The sequence below is a fragment of the Rhinoraja longicauda genome, chromosome 20, assembly GCF_053455715.1.
Source record: "Rhinoraja longicauda isolate Sanriku21f chromosome 20, sRhiLon1.1, whole genome shotgun sequence".
Taxonomy (NCBI): Eukaryota; Metazoa; Chordata; class Chondrichthyes; order Rajiformes; family Arhynchobatidae; genus Rhinoraja; species Rhinoraja longicauda.
The window spans coordinates 29,173,920-29,190,925 of NC_135972.1; the positions used below are offsets into that span (position 1 = coordinate 29,173,920).

Genomic DNA, 17,006 nt, shown 5'->3' on the forward strand with positions numbered 1-17,006 from the left:
ATGCAGGTTTGTAGGTCAATTGGTTTAGGTAAAATTGGCTCTAGTGTGTAGGATAGTACTCGTGTACAGGGATCGCTGGTCAACATGGACTGGATGGGCTGAAGACCCTGTTTCCGTGCTGTGTATCTAAACTAAACTAAACTAAAACAACTAAACACTCTGGATATCTTGCACTACCATGGACCTGTTTGTGTTGTGTTTTTTTGCACTAATGCCTTGTTTTTGTTTTTGCTGTCTTTTTTCGTTGACTTCTTGTGTAATTTATGTTTTTGTGTGTTATATGTGCCTGTGGTGCTGTTGCAAACAAACTTTCATCGCACCTGTACATTACTATAAATTCAACTTGACCAGAACAACGATTGTTGCCAGTTATTTACTGGTGCTAAAAACTAAGTGCTGGAGAAACTCAGCGGGGCCGACAGCATCGGTGAAGGGAATGGATAGGCAATATTTCAGGATGAGACCCTTCTTCAGACTTATTGGTGTCCGTTGATAGAAACACTGGTGTTTACATGGCGATGGCGCTCTGCACATGCGGCTGGCTGCCACCGCCATCCAGTGGTCATATTTCCCGGTGCATTTATCTCTTTAAAAATTGTTGGACTCACCTTCCCCCCATTCGTTCTCGGGTAATCTGAGCTACTTTCCGCTGGTGAAGCAGATTATTACCCCCTTCCTGTCCAGTCCAGTCCAGGCACTTTAATTGTCTAAGGATGTGGAATGGCTGTGCCAATGGAACTGACTGCTTTTTGAAACTGAAAATGAATCCCTTAAACAGATTTAAATCCAGTCCAGCACAATAACTAACATCAGTCTGAAGAAACGTCACCTGTCCATGTTCTCCAGAGACGCTGCCTGAGCCGCTGAGCACTTTATGTCCCTTACAATAACGTCGGCAGTTGGATAATAAGTGATCCCAGCATGTAAACATCCCCCTGCTCCCTCCACGCCTCCTGTATTCCAGCGTCTTACCTGTCTGCACTGTTACATTCGCCGACGAGCCATCGGTCAGGGAGTATATCAGGAGTTGGTGTAAAGTCCCTGCTATTAGATCACGCAGCTGACACTCATGGTTATCGCCCGTGTAGAGAGCTGGGTCGCAGGCGACAACCCACGACTGGTTCCGTCTGTACGACACGCTGTAATTGCAGGCAATTCCCGGGCTGCTCCACTCAATTTGAACAGCATCTCCCCTCCTGCTGACCTCAGTCACGTTAACTGTGCACCTCTCTGCCGCCACGGTCACAGACTGGAAAACAATATAACAGCGCCAGCAAAAATCAATGCATCGAACAACGCAGCCTTTAAAAACAAAACAGATGCACCCCCAACCGGCCAGTAAATAAATGCATGTTAAAACAAGGCGTTTAGGACGAAGGGCAAATAAGCGGGTCGCAAAGGACGGCGATTATTGTGTTTACGTTGGGTCGTTTTGCTGAGAGCGCCGAGGGTGAGTTTCAGTCGAGTCCACTTGAACCATGACATGAGCAGCATCAATAACATTTGGCAAGCAGCTTTAATGGAGCTCACCTTGACTAGATTGGATGTCATCCACAACAACATGAACCCCGTTTCATATCTCAGCATTGTGCCTATCTAGCGGTCCTCTCGGGCTAATTGAAAATAAGGTACATAACAACAATACTGTACAAATCCGAGAATGAAATGTTCTGTACCCCTCCGAGCGACCGGCGTTAAGAACCTCTTCGATTCAAAACTTCTGTAAATCCAAAGTGTTGTCGGGGTCAGGCTTGGATCCGGGGAGAGAGGGAGAGGGGGGAATCTCAGCCTTTCTCCGGGAGAGCACTGATTGCAAAGTTCCCCTGGTGTTCTAGTGCAGGAACCCGCTGGAGTTATCCATGGATTTGTAGCACCGAGAGCAACTGGTATAGTGGGTCTGGTGCTGAAAGTTGTCGGCGAGGTGTTGCTGAGACCCGCAGCGGAGTGAGTCCCGCATTTCCCACGCTGCCAATGCTTCCACTGAACCGTTTCCATCCACTTCCTCAATCAAGAGTGAATTTCCTCGGCTCTTTCCAAAGTGTTAATCCAGACTTGGGGTTTCAACCTACAGCGTGCAGCCTCGGGCATTCACACCAAGGCAGACTACGTGTCTCGGGCAACAGTGTCAGTGAATGAATTGTAATGGTTTCAGAAGCAGGCAGTGACCTCCCCCTGGCTCATTTCCCCTATGCTCCACAGTCCTTCCCAACACCACTCGTTTAATTAACTCTCACTTCTTCCATTCTATTTATTTTCTCTCTTCCTTGTGTATATGCCGCCTTCCTTTTCCCTTCCCACCCCCTTGTCAAACATACAAGACTGCCCCCTTCACTCCCAATTTATATTCTCGCCTGCGTCTTTTCACTTTCTCCCTCCGCGTATAATCTGCAGCGTTTCATACATCCTCCTCCTGTTTTACCCACATCTCCCTTTTTGCCATGTCCCTCTGTGTCTCGTTGTTTAGCCCCCACCACCCTGCCGACCTCGCCAGTCCCCATCGCTACCTGTCTGTGTTTGTTCATGAGTTCATAAATTGTAGGAGCAGATATAGTTTGCTTCTTTCACGCGGATTCGTTTGATAATCTATTTCCAATCTCACCCGTATTCTTTTATGAATCTGCCGTGTGCCCTGCTACTTACTTTCTGCTTTATACTGACATTATCGTCTGTCCATCCCCCCCCCCCCCCCCCCCCCGCAGATGCTGCCTGACCCGACCCACTGAGTTCCTTTTGTGTTTTGCTCAAGATTCCAGCATCTGCAGTTCCGTGTGTCTACACTTTCCCTAATGCTATCAATCTCAATCCCTGATCTGCTTGTTTGCATTCAAATGTTTAAAGTGAATGTTGTGGTCCTAAAACGCTCAAGCAAAGTACAAGTTAAATTGCCATTCTGAAAAAAAAACCGTATGCAAAAACAAAGAAATTCACTGTACCTAGGCACAAGTGACAATAAAGTATTATATATTATATTGGAAATATATATATAATATATGTGTGTGTGTGTATATGTATGTGTGTGTATATGTACATATATTATTGTCACTTGCACCGAGGTATATATACACACACACACACATATATATATATATATATATATATATATATATATGCGTAGGAAAGAACTGCAGATGCTGGTTTAAGTCGAAGGTAGACACAAAATGCTGGAGTAACTCAGCGGGTCAGGCATCATCTCGGGAGAGAAGGAATGGGTGACGTTTCGGGACGAGACTCTTCTTCAGACTGATGTCAGGGGAGGGGGCGGGACAAAGATGGAATGTAGTCGGAGACAGTAAGACTGGTGGGAGAACTGGGAAGGGGGAGGGGATGGAGAGAGAAAGCAAGGGCTATCTGAAGTTAGAGAAGTCAATGTTCATACCGTTGGGGTGTAAGCTACCCAAGCAAAATATGAGGTGCTGTTCCTCCAATTTGCGCTGGGCCTCACTCTGACAATGGAGGAGGCCCAGCCCAGAAAGGTCAGATTGGGAATGGGAGGGGGAGTTAAAGTGCTGAGCCACCTGGAGATCAGGTAGGTTAAGGCAGTTAAGTACACATGTACACACTCACACACACATACTCACAAACACATACACACACACACACATATGTGTGTGTGTGTGTGTGCGTGCGTGTGCGCGTGCACACACACACACATATATATATATATATATATAAAATATACGCATATATTATATGCTGTATATATATATATTTATATATATATATATAACACACACACACACACACATATATATATATATACAAATAAAATATACGCATATATTATATGCTGTATATATATATATATTTATATATATATATATAACACACACACACACATATATACATATAAAATATACGCATATATTATATGCTGTATATATATATATATATTTATATATATATATAGATACAACACACACACACACACATTTAGAACCATACAAAGGCATATCACTCAACTGCAGCGGAAGGGTTACTTTTCTGTGGTAAATGAGAATTCAAATGGCCAGGAGAAATTCCACATTGATTGGTGTGTCGATTGGGATGTTGTGTTTAGCTTGATAAAAGTAAATTGTTTGGATATTCTACAGAACTCACTTGTTCTCAGAAGGGAGCGAACAATGGAGTGGCGGGTTCTGTGCTGCTCTGAAAGAGGAAAGTGCGGATGTCAGGCGCTGGGAGGGCCAGGATATGCTTTAATAGTCTGAACAGCTTCGCCCATTACTTACCCAGGGCTTCCTGCCATTTTTCCAACCTTGATTTGAGTTTTTATCAAGAGGAAAGGGCTTTGCAGAACTTTTGTCTCGCAAGGATCTGAACTTGCACATAACCCATCGAGTTATTTACAACTCATGCCCGGCAGCCAAAGTCAAACAATCAGTTCACGTGGGCCGCTGGGTCGTGCCCAAAAGTCCCAATGGTAGGATGCAGGATTATTAGTAGCCTTCAAAAGCCAGCTTTGAACTTCAGCTCCAACCCTGGCACAATACTCTGATTTCACCTGGCTAGTCGATTCACGTGAATAAATCAACCTTCAATTTTTACTGAGGGTTTTCCGCTTGTTGCCTTTGATGCATGCCAGGGCACTATGCTACAGGACAAACTTTGTGCTCAGATCAAAGCTCAGACCCACTGTAACTCATTTGACAATAGCAGTTCACTTGATCCGAATATTTAGCAAATAGGCTGTTTGATGTCTCGGTCATAAAAAAGTAAAATATTGTATGAAGTCTTTAGTAAGATAGCTCCAAAATAATTTGCTCCCGAGCAAGTTTAGGGTTGAACCATTAATTATAATATAATTACTTTCAATGGATGTCTCCTTCAGATGGTGAGTTTTTCAATGGTTCAATGGGCAACCTTACACCGCTGAAAGTAGCCGATTATCTTTTAGAGATTGCGATCTTACTCTATTGTGGTTTATTAATCAGTGGCGCGGCGGTAGAGTTGCTGCCTTACAGCGCCAGAGACCCGGGTTCTGTCTGTATGGAGTTTGTACGTTCTCCCTGTAAACGCGTGGGTTTTCTCCGGATGCTCCGGTTTCCCCCCACACTCCAAAGTCAGGCGGGTTTGTTTGGCAAAGATGGTAAAATCTCCCCAGTGTGTAGGATAGTGCTAAGTGCACAGGGTGGCCGTTGGTTGGTGTGGATTGTATCTCTAAAGGTTAAAGTAAAGTCTAAAGATAGGTACAATTAAAGTCTGTGGGTGTGGACTGCAAGTTTAGTTTATAAGATGGATAAACCACCTTCAGTATGTTGGATAGAAGCATATGGATGCATTGAAGTGCTCGTTCCCACTGTTCCCACATCTCCATCATTATTCCGACTGTTCCAAAACCAACACAGACCGTTTTGCACTGTTTTTAACCTTCGGTTTAGTTTAATTTGTAAACCAATGAACAAAGGTCGTCATTAAAGATGAACACAATTCCTATTTACCAACACAAAATGTTAGAGATGCTGGAAATCTGCTAGGAACTGTTGGTACTGAACAGTTACTGTTTAGTTTCAATTTAGTTTATTGTTACGTGTACCGAGGTACAGTGAAAAGCTTTTGTTGCGCGCTATCCAGTCAGCAGAAAGACAATACATGATTACAATCGAGCCATTTACAGTGTATAGATGCACAATAAGGGAATAACGTTTCGTGCAAGGTGAAGTCATCAAAGTCCAATCAAGGACTTTGAGGATCAGGGGGTTGGATAGATTTAAAGAGGCTCTTCTTCAAACTGCTTTGCAATCTTCTGCCTCTCTGATCAAAAAACGTAATGGTATATATTTATCACATGATTTTACCTTGCATTCTAACAAGCACTTTCTGAGGAATGATAGAAGTTGTGGTATTTGGGCATGTCTTTCTATACATGTCGTCGAATTTTAGAATGAAGGATTAAAGGTTAGAGCTTTGTTTTGCAAATAGCAATTGTAATACATTGCAAGTAAAAGTCAGAATCCCATCATTGTAAATTTACAACGGTGGCTTCTTTAAGTTCCTTGGTCTTTGGTTCTTTTGGATTCTCCATCAGACACTAAATCCAAATTATTATTCTAGCTGCAAATGGCATAGTGGTTGGTTTTATGTCCGGGAACAGTGTTTCGCTAATTATCCAGTTCAAATTCTACCATGAGGTCTGAGAACATGGCGGTTCTGATGAAATATAATAGACAGGAAACATTAACTCTGTTTTTCTCTTTCCAGAAATGCTGTCTGATCTGCTCGTTATTTCCAACATTTTTTTTCATATTATTTCAGATATCCAGAATTTGTAGCATTTTGCTTTTTGCTTAAGAATTTAAGATCAATTTTAAACATCTGGGGAAAGAAGCATCAATAAAAATAACTATGAAGCCTTTTGATTGGTATCAAACCCAACTGGTTCACAAATATTCTTCACAGAAGGAAGACCCCATTTCTTATCTAGTCTTATACCAATGTAGTTGATTCCTAATTGTCCCCGAAAGAGTTTCATTCAGCTGTTTACGAATAATGCACATTGTCAGGGCAATAAAAGAAGCATAATAAAACCCAGCATTATTTAAATCACCCACTTACTATGAATGGAAGTATATTTCATGCCCTAATTTCATTTATACATCTACACATAAATGCCTTGTCACATAAAGCTAAATTATAGCACAGACTTTGCAAATTTATTTGCAAGATGAATGATATATCTTTTATGTTGAGCAATAAATCTTCAATGCTACATTAATATTGTTTAATATTTCTATTGTTGATTTCTATGCACAAAGCCAAGTCTGGAGGGGTTCAGAACCAGAGTATGCCTTCAGATATTTTACGGTAACTAAAATAAAACTCAATTTTAAGATTTGTCATCGGATTAAGTTTAAACGATGAATATTGGAGTAGGGTGGAATAGAGTGAGTGTTCTGAATGTCACTGCCATTTAGAAACATTCAAAGACAATGAGAGATCAAATGAATAATTCAGGAAAATATTTATTCAAATATGACTTTTTCAAAAATATAAATAATATAACCAAATTAAGTAATTCAGCAATATTTACAACAGCTAATGCCCATTCATGTTCATGTTCAGCTGTCCCGAATCAAATAATTGAGCTTGGTGGCTAAGTTCTATATTGTAATTCCTGGGGAATTCACTAAGTTTGTGCTTTAACACATATAAAGCTCATTACTGTTGCACAGAGTGAAATACTCAGAAGAATTTGGCCCAGTTTAACGTAGGTGTTACTGCTGGGAAAGGAGTCACTGTAATATTGAACATGTTCGATCCTGACTACGGGTGCTGTCCGTACTGAGTTTGTACGTTCTCCCCGTGACTGCGAGGGCTTTCTCCGGGTTCTCCAGTCTCCTCCCAAACTCCGAAGACGTGCAGGTTTGTAGGTTAATTGACTTCGGTAAAAAAATTGTAAATTGTCCCACATGCATGTAGGATAGTGCTGGTGTGCGGTGATTGCTGGTTAGCAGAGACTCGGTGGCTGAAGAGCCTGTTTCTGCACTGTATCTCTAAACTAAACTGAAGCGTTACCTATTGCTAATTCATCATTTGTTTGCAATATTTCCATCCACTGTGATTTGAGCGTTAGCAAAACAGCATCGTGACATTGATGAGCACTATAAAATGTGGATAATTACTTTGCAGCAACCACATTTACTGCAAAGGAATATATTAAATATTTTTTGCTTTCTATTAACATGTCATTCATATACTCGCTTTTCATTGAGAAAGGTTTTGAGCAAGCTGAGATATAGTTCCAAAATGCTTCCATACTTTCTATTCTACTGAGATAAATAGTACCAAATTTGTGAATGCTAGAGTGGTTTTGCATTGTTAAAACACTCTGGAATGGTGCTGGTGACTGTCTTGTCTAACGTCATGCACAGCACATCAATTGGACAAAGTGTCTCTGCAAGGAAACTGCTGTAAATGCAGCCATATTTGTTGATTAATGTTTCTCATCCTTGTCTGCAAATATACTAGTTCCTGCAAAGCACTTTGAGACCCTGAATCACAATTGTAATCTCTGACAAGATGCCTGCTAAATGAATATATGTCAAAGCAATTGATCGTCCCTATGGTCTTTTAATCAATACATTATGAGAGATTGAAAAGGGACATTATTATAATAAAATGGAAAATATGACATATGTGCAAAGGCATATATAATTTTATATATGGTTGTTTCTTCATTGATGGCAGATAAATACTTGACCTATCAAGCTGTTTAGATTGCTTCTATTTTTATAGCTTATGAAAGTAACCATCTTCAAGTGGTTTTGGTAAAAGATCAGTTTAAGTTTGTTTGCTTCTGCATGTACTTGCTGAATAAACATATCGTATGTTGATCTTTTGAATGCAATAATTGCAAAACTACGTAGATGATAATCAGATTTGGTACATCAATATTTATCATTCATCGTTCATTTGCTTTTTTGTACTTGCTAGGATACTACTATGTCTACTTTGGCTGTGCATTGATTATTAATCATCAGGACACAAGAAAACAGGAGCAGTAGGTGACCAGATTCCTCAAGTGAGCCCTGAAAATCAACAACATCAAGGCTGATCTATGTAGCACTCAATTCCTCTTCTGTGTCAGTCAGACAATTCCTCAATCTTTCAAATATTTATCTATCTCCATCTTAAATGTATCTAATGAACTGGCCTCCACCATCCGTAGGAGCTGTGAATAATCAGAGATTCACTGAGAAATAAAATATCTACGTTTCTAGGTTTCTACCTCAGTTTTAAACGACATGCTCCTTACTTTGTCCCCTTGTTGGCAACTCTCCTGCTGGTGAAAACATCTCAACCTTTATTCTGTCAAGTCCCATTACGTTCTGAAATGTTTGAATAGAGTAGTTAAGAAGACATATGATATAGAATAATTAAGAAGGCACATGGTATGCTTGCCTTCATTGATCGGGGCATTGAGTATAAGAGTCAGGAAGTCATGATGCAGCTTTGTAGCATGTTTGCCAATTACAAGCAAAATGTGGAGGCTTTGGAGAGGGTGCAGAAGAAGTTAACTAGAGTGCTGGCTGAATTAGAGGGTATTAGCTTAATGGGAGGTTGGACTGTTACCTCTGAAATGCCCAAGGTTGAGGAGAGATGTGATAGAAGTACTGTATATAAAATTATGAGAGACACAGAACGGGTAGACGGTCAAAACCTTGTTCCCAGGGTGCAAATAGCAAAGACTAGAGGACATAGCTTTAGCTTTGAGATCGGCAAAGTTTATAGGAGATGTGTGGGGCGCCTTTTTTTATACAGAGGATGGTGGGTGCCTGGAATGTGTTGCCAGGGGCAGTGGTGGAGGCAGATAAGATAGTGACATTTAAGAGACTTTTAGATAGGCACACGGATATGCAGGTAATGGAGGGATTTGGATCATGTTCAGGTAAAAAGAGATTAGTTTATCTTGACATTATGTTCGGCACAGACATTGTGCCCAGAAGGGCCCGCTCCTATGCTATACTCTACTATGTACTATGTTCTAATAAGTTCCAATATGCATCTAAATGGCAAAGGATACAGACCCAAACCATTTAGTCTCTCTTGATAGGACAATTATCTCCTCCCAGGAATTAACCTGGTGAATCCCCTTTGGGACTGCCTTCAATGTAATCTTTTTTTTGGTAAGAGGACCAGAACTGTGCAAAGTATTCCTGGTGTGGTCTGACCAACACAATTTACAACTGTAACAAAGCTTCCCTATCCTTAAACTGGAATCTTTAGACTTTTGATTTCAAAGATACAATGCAGCAACAGACCCTTCGGTCCACCGAATCTGCGTCAACCAGTGATCACTCTGTACACTAACGCTATCCTACACACTAGGGAGAATTTACAATTTTAATGAAGCCATTTAATCTACAACTTGCACATCTTTGTACCTGTTCACGGTAAATGCCGTAATGTCATTTGTCTTCTTAACTACTTGTGATTCATCGACGAGTCACAATAGTAACATAATCAAACATCACCTGATCAGTCTGAAGAAGGGTCCCAAACTGAAACGTCTCCTATCCATGTTCTCCGGACACGTTGACTGAACCGCTAAGTTACTCAGCACTTTGTGCCATTTATTCTAAACCAGTGTCTTCGGTTCCTTATTTCACCAAATTTCGTGTGTTATTTCCCCAAGTCTAATTCTCAGTATTTTCCCTTAGAATTGAACAGTGCCCAAGAAAGCTTTCAGTTCAGACAATTTTGCCACAAATCTTTTGTTATGGAACTTTTGCTTTATCTTTCACCAACAATCTTTTCTTGTTGACAAAAAGGTGCCAGTCCGCTTGTAACAGTTCAAGAGATATTTTTGATTGTTGTACATCAATCTAGTTTTTAACTTTTTAGAGATGCTGGTACCCTGCATCAACATATACCGTCACAAAAAAAAACCTGTTTTACACCATATTTTTAAACACTGGCCATGATTTTATAAATTATTAAAGATACAAGCAGAGCAATAATGTTTTTCCTTCTTGCAAAAACTTTGACAAACTGGTATGGTTACCACCAATATTTTACATATTTTCTTCCACAATCAACAGTTAGTTACTTCTGGTTTAAGAAAAGTACATCAGAGACAATTCTGAATGATCACTGAAGGGGCTTCCATTTTCTTATGACCATCTGGTAACCATCATAGTTCCCTGCACTCCCAGTCAAACCTCTGCCTTATATGGATAATTAGTAAAATATAATCTATTTAGAAGTGTTTCTAGTGCTTTTTTAATATTGCAAAATATTCATATTTGCACATTGTGCTTGCGCTAAGTATAATTTTGCTTTATTAAAATAAATCACATTTATTTATTGACCACAGAGCAAACTAGAACAATCATTCTCAGTAGATTTAATACATTTTCAAAGTGGTCCTTTATGTGGCGACTCTCTTTATACCTTGGGTATGCAAAACAAAGAATTCCACTATGGCTTGTCACATGTGACAATAATGTATTCATTCATTCATTCATTCATTCATTCATTCATTCATTCATTCATGGCAGAAAAGATTGCAACCAAGGGAAAGATTTATGCAAGGCTACTGCTCACCTCAGGAGGACATTAGAGGTCGTGCTACAGAAACAGTCACTTACCTTTACAATCTGCAGAACTTTCTTGGACCATTCAAAGGCTCTTTCACCTACAGGTTCTCCTGAAACCTCCTTCTAGCTAGGTTTCCATGGTTGTTTTGGGGATCTGACATCTTGTGTACTTATGGGGTAGAAGATGAAAAGAAGCCCTTCATTTTGTGTAGGTCTATCCTATTTTAGAACGATGCCTGATAAATGTAGAGGGCCTGATAGGAATACATGAGGAGACCCATGAGTGGTGTGGGTTATGCAGCACTGATTTCTACTTGAATTTGTATCAGGAATGTTTCACTTGAAGATTGCTGAACGGTTAAGCAATTTGCTCAATGAGATGGATTTTGATCACAGAGAAAAGAATGTTGAAAGTGTAGTTAAATGTCTTTATTGACCAATACTGAGGCAGGTTGTCTCTTCCATTACTGCATCCTTCAGTTCCAATTGCCAAGAAGCATAGATGAACATCGATCATGCAATTTTTGTTATGCTATATTATATTTTTTATACATTTTTATTGCTTTACCATTTAAAGGAGGTCAGTCATTGCTTGGCTGTAGCCGATTCTGCTTATTTCTTACCTTCTCAGTTTGATTGTAAACATAGGTCATTGTAGAGTAGGGTTCTTCTGATCTTGTGGATGAACGTGGAGATGTGACGAGTGAACTGAATGTTGTCTGCTCAATTAGTTGTTCAGTAACAGGCCCTGGACAAGATACCATTTCACTCAGTCATCATATGTTTGAAATGAGACATCATTTAATGAAAAAAATATTTAAACAGCATCATGACTGGAAGTCCCAGGCTGCAGATATGGAACAAATCTTCAATATTTTTCGATTAGCTTTCTTTAAAGCACTACAGATTGCGACCCAATGAAGAGTCATCTTAATTATAGGAGATTATTAGCTTGGTGGATTTTCTGCTATTCAAGTTGGGAACAATTGAGATGATCATCAACAGAACTGACATGAAAAGCTAATTCTCTCTCACCTTCTGTTAAACATTTTCTACAAAGTGATACATTTCAGCAGAAGGAGCAAGTAGGGACAATGTAGACCAAAACAAGAGTGGTCTAAAGAAGTCTGAAGAAGGGTTCCGACCAGAAATGGCACCTATTCCTTTTCTCCAGAGATATTCCCTGACCTACTTATTAAGTATATTGAATGCTGCGGTCGACTTTACATTTTAGAATTGAGGGTGTCACATTTCTCCTATTTCGTTACAACACAGAAGAGACCCTTTTGTCTGATGCTGTCTTTTATGGTTTACACAGCATTCACATTTTCCACTTAATTTTCTTCAAACCTATTCTCCTCATATACCAATTAATTCCCCCACAAGCAGTGATTTATGGGATTATAGGGTTCGTGCAAGAAAGTGGAGTTTATTCCAAGATTAGATTAGTCATGATATTGAAGGACAGAGAGATTTAATATGGGTCATGTGGCTGACTCCTGATCTTATTTCTTATGGTTTTACAAAAGATCAGCAGCCTGAAGCATCTCTCAACAGATCCTGCATGAATGCTACGTTTTCAGGATTTTCTACTTTGGGTTTCAGGTTAACAGCCTCTGCATTATTTTGCTTTTGTATCCTTCCCATTGGACGTAAGTGTCCTCCTGACCACACAAGAGGAAGTTTTAGACTTGCCTGGGAAAGCCTCTTTGGCCTTCAGACCTTATGGGTATCTCACTTCAAGCATCTGGTTCTTTTTGGTTAGGATGAAATTGGGGTCCTGTTAATATAATACAGCCGTAATTTGTTTAAAGGTCAGAGGCTTCCATCTGAATCAGACAAACATGTGCTATGACTGGAAGATCTGACATTTTGCAAGCAGATAGATGAGATACGAGCTGGAGGCACATAACTCTTTGTTTTAACTGCCTGAAGAGAAAATGTTAACTTTCCCATTGCAATATTTATTTCACGAAATAGACTGCTCTTTCTGAAATTGTACTGGACACCTAGGACTTTAAAACACCTGTAGTCAGGATTGAACCCTGGACCCCAGCACTGTAAGACAGCAACTCTGTCTCTGCACCACTGTGCTGCCCAAACCTGTATCATGATATGCACATTAAATTTCAACTCTACTGTAAAAACGTCATTCAATCACTTACTTGCGTCATTATCCGGCCACTTGGCCTTCTTTTCCTGCAATGACGGCAGGTCCTCCTTTAAAGCGTTAGCTTGATAATCCTCTGTGTGGTGGACAAGGGAAAAGATAAACCTTCATTTCAGCATCCATCAGTAACTGTCAATACAATTAAAATACCAAACGAGGTTCATTCAAATCAAATTGTGCCACAATCAGCAGCAAATAACTTTTGACGTAACATTACTTAAGCAGTGCTCTTTATATATCAACATTAAATGGACAATACTGATTAAAAGAACCTGATTGAGTTATACAAATAACATGCAATGTACCAGGCAGGTCAAATCCTTAGGAGATTAAAAAAGCAAAGTGGAGGCAAATTTTGCTTCCATTTAAACTTTTAGTTTTCATTTTATACACAGCGTGGAAACAGGCCCTTCAGCCCACTGAGTCTGCACTGACCAACAATCATCTATACACTAGTTCTATGTTATCCCACTTTCTCATCCAATCCCTGCAGACTAGGGGCAATTTACAGAAACCAATTAACCTTAAACCCATACTTCTTAGGGAATCGGGAGGAAAACAGAGCACTCGGAGAAAACCCACGAGGTCACAGGGGGAACGTATAAACTCCCTACAGACAGCACCCGTAGTCAGGATTGAACCCTGGACTCCAGCATTGTAAGACGGCAACTCTACCTCTGTACCACTGTACTGCCCAAACTTGTGTCATGATTGAAAGAGATGTGCTTGATGATGGATTTGTTACAAGTTCATAGTCATAGATGTGGAAAAAGGTTTTTCACATCTCTCCCCTGCTGTGCGGAATTTTTCACTCCAAAGATGAAAAGCAAAATAATTGTTTCATAAATCTACTTGCGCACCTAATATGCACACAATGGGGTTTGATGCTTTTCCAAAATGCAAGGCACTGACTGAGATCAAAGCTGCATAATTCAGACATTTAAAGGTGGATTTCCTAAGAGGTTTATTTAATCAGCTATAATGCCATAAAGAAGTTTTGTTTAGTTAAACAATAAGTAGTCTTGAAAAGTTGCCTATATTGATCAAATTTACTGCCACAGATGTGACCTAAATGCACATTAATATTCCTATGTGGCTGCAACATTGGTGTTTTCCTAAAGCACGCCATGTTGGCAGATGTACAGAGATAGTCTGTGTTTGGGAGTAAAATCAAATATTATAGAATTGCAGGATGTAGTTTCTGTAACAATAACAAAGGTAAAACTAACACGAACATAATAAAGTCCAGGGAAATAGCGAGGGCACCTTAAGAGCAGCAAGTATTACAAAAGGGTTAGTGCTCAAAGAAAATGATGCAGAGATTGAAGAGAGGATGTGAGAAAAATATACAGACTCCATCAAGAAAAAAATATAAATAAAGTTATGAAATACTAATTAATCTAAGGTGCTCGCAATTGAAATATAGAAATTGGAAACAAGGTTTTCCTCTAGGGTAGCACAGTGGTGCAGCAGTAGAGTTCCTGCCTTACAGCGCCAGAGACCTGAGTCTGTATGGAGTTTGTACGTTCTCCCTGTGACTACGTAGGTTTTCTCCAGGTGCTCTGGTTTCCTCCCACACTCCAAAGACGTATAGGTTTGTAGGTTAATTGGGTTTGGTAAAATTGTAAATTGTCCCTAGTGTGTAGGAATAGAGTTAGTGTTAGTGTACAGGATGATCGCTGGTCAGCACGGACTCGGTGGGCCGAAGGGCCTATTTCTGCCTGTATCTCTCAAGTCTAAAAGTCTGAACAGGCTCAGCATTGGCAAGGCAAGTTAAATCTCTGCCTGTTGCTCTGCTCCAACTTTGACAGTTTACTTGGATGGAGTTGTTTAACACGCAAGTGTTAACATGCCTATCATTCAGCAGTGGCTCACTGTGCTGCCTCGAAAATATGACACTTAAAGTAAGGCCTCAAAGATTTCAGAGAATGCTTTAATGAAAAAGATTGGATTGGGCATTAAGTGTTCTAGTTCTAAGTAGAACATTGGCGTGGTTGTCCAATTGGTTCCAATCGGGCATGCTCCAGGGATAAACACATCAGTAACATAGTTATCTGTTCTCCTGTAACTCGGCTTCGTGTGAGGCCTGTCTGGCACTTGGATGACCAAAGTAATAGATCACAAAATAAGGCAAAAACAAAGAACTTATGATAGCCAAAATCAATAAAATGCTGTAAACACTCAGCAGGGCAGGCAGCATCTGTGAAAAGAGAAACAAAGGTCATGTGTAGAAAGGAACTGCAGATGCTGGTATATACCAAAGATAGACACAAAGGGCTGGAGTATCTCAGCGGGTCAGGCAGCTTCTCTGGAGAAAAAGGAAGGGTGATATTTCAGGTTAGGGCTCTACTTATATCCCTTCGTTATCATCTCTTCCCCAGCCAACAATGAGCCATTGTGGGCTCCACACTTCCGTGGGCATCTGTTGTGGGCTCTGCTTTGTCCTGGCCTTATCTTACCTCCAGTTTCCTCCCCTGTACTTTAAGTCTGAAGACGTCACTCGAAACATCACTCATTCTTTTCCTCTAGAGATGCTGCCTGTCCCCCTGAGCTACTCCAGCAATTTGGGTCTATCAAGGGTAATGTTTCAGGTCAAAGAAATTTCATCAGGACTGAGATACCACAGAAGATATTTTTCACTCTCAGCCTCCTACCCTTCAGAGAAAAATATCCCAGCCCATCCAACCTCTCCCTATGATGTCAGCCCTCAAGTCCATGTAACAGACTGCTGAATCTATTCTGCACTCTTTCCAAGTCAAGATGTATTGTTATCAAACACTAGAGTATTGAGTCCAGTACCTTTGGAAAGATGGGAAAGAATTAGAAAAGGATTGTAGAGACATATGGACTGATCCCATAGAATAGAGGCTTGGTTATGTAGAATGGAGATGTTGGGTTTGTTCTCATTGGACCATTTGGTAGATAACTTTGGTGGACGGGCACAGAGTGAAGCTGATTGGCAAAAGATCAAGAGATACAGCGATTGAATAGTGCAGGTGATTAGAATCTGGAATCCAGTATCAGAGTATTACTGTTCAAAAACTGGGTAAGTTATTCAAAGGACAAAAGATTGCAGGGTGTCAGGAGAGGGCAGGAGAGATGAACTTCCATGGTCTTGCATCGAACTGGCATAGACTCAATGGTCTGAATGACCTCCTCCCTTGCTGTATTCCTTCCATAATTTTGTGAACCAGGTTGTACGATGGTCCTCATGAGTGACCTTCGCCAAAAATAGTGAAGTGTCAACATAAATAATAATTCCAATTGTCACTCCCTGGGTCACATGTTGGTCCATCTTCCCTGGAGAAAAAGGAGGCGGGATAGCATCATTAATGAAGGGAGATATCAGAGTGGTGTGGACTTATGATATAGAGACAGTAGATCATAGCATTGTATTGGTTTGGGTTGAAATCATGAATAGTCTGTGAAAGCCGACACGGATGGGAGTTGCATAGAGACTCCATGATGTGACCTCAATCGGACAGGATATAAATGGGAAATATGCAAGGCACGTTTGATGGGAACTGGAATTGTCCTGGCATATTTTATATCTATATCTTGAATGGACAAACCAAACTAGCAAGGATATCGCAGTGGAAGATTTTGCGCAGTGCATCAGGGATTGCTTCCTAGAATATCATGTTACAGCCACATCCAGGAACAGACTATTTCAGCTTTAGTCATGAGTAATGCATAAGGATGAATTAAATAGCTTGCGGTTAAAGGATGTACTGACTACGATATGGTGGGATTCTTGCTGCTGTTTATGGTGAACACCAAAGAATGAAAACCACTGTATT

At 40.3% G+C, this 17,006-nt stretch overlaps 1 protein-coding gene across 2 annotated transcripts in view; it reads right to left on the reverse strand.

Annotated features, from left to right (window-relative positions):
* The window catches only part of LOC144603695 (receptor-type tyrosine-protein phosphatase beta-like), a 77,064-nt gene extending 65,286 nt beyond the window's left edge, over nt 1–11,778 (reverse strand). The window contains exons 1-2 of one of the 2 annotated variants that reach the window (XM_078417334.1): nt 11,660–11,778; nt 973–1,249 (exon numbers count right to left, since the gene is read on the reverse strand). In XM_078417334.1, the coding sequence (XP_078273460.1) occupies nt 973–1,249; nt 11,660–11,689 (307 nt within the window). In that variant the 5' untranslated portion in view covers nt 11,690–11,778. Of the gene's footprint in view, nt 1–972; nt 1,250–1,530; nt 1,679–11,659 lie in introns of those variants that run through there. The other variant, XM_078417332.1, reaches the window with a different exon arrangement.
* Nucleotides 11,779–17,006: the final 5,228 nt, after the last annotated feature.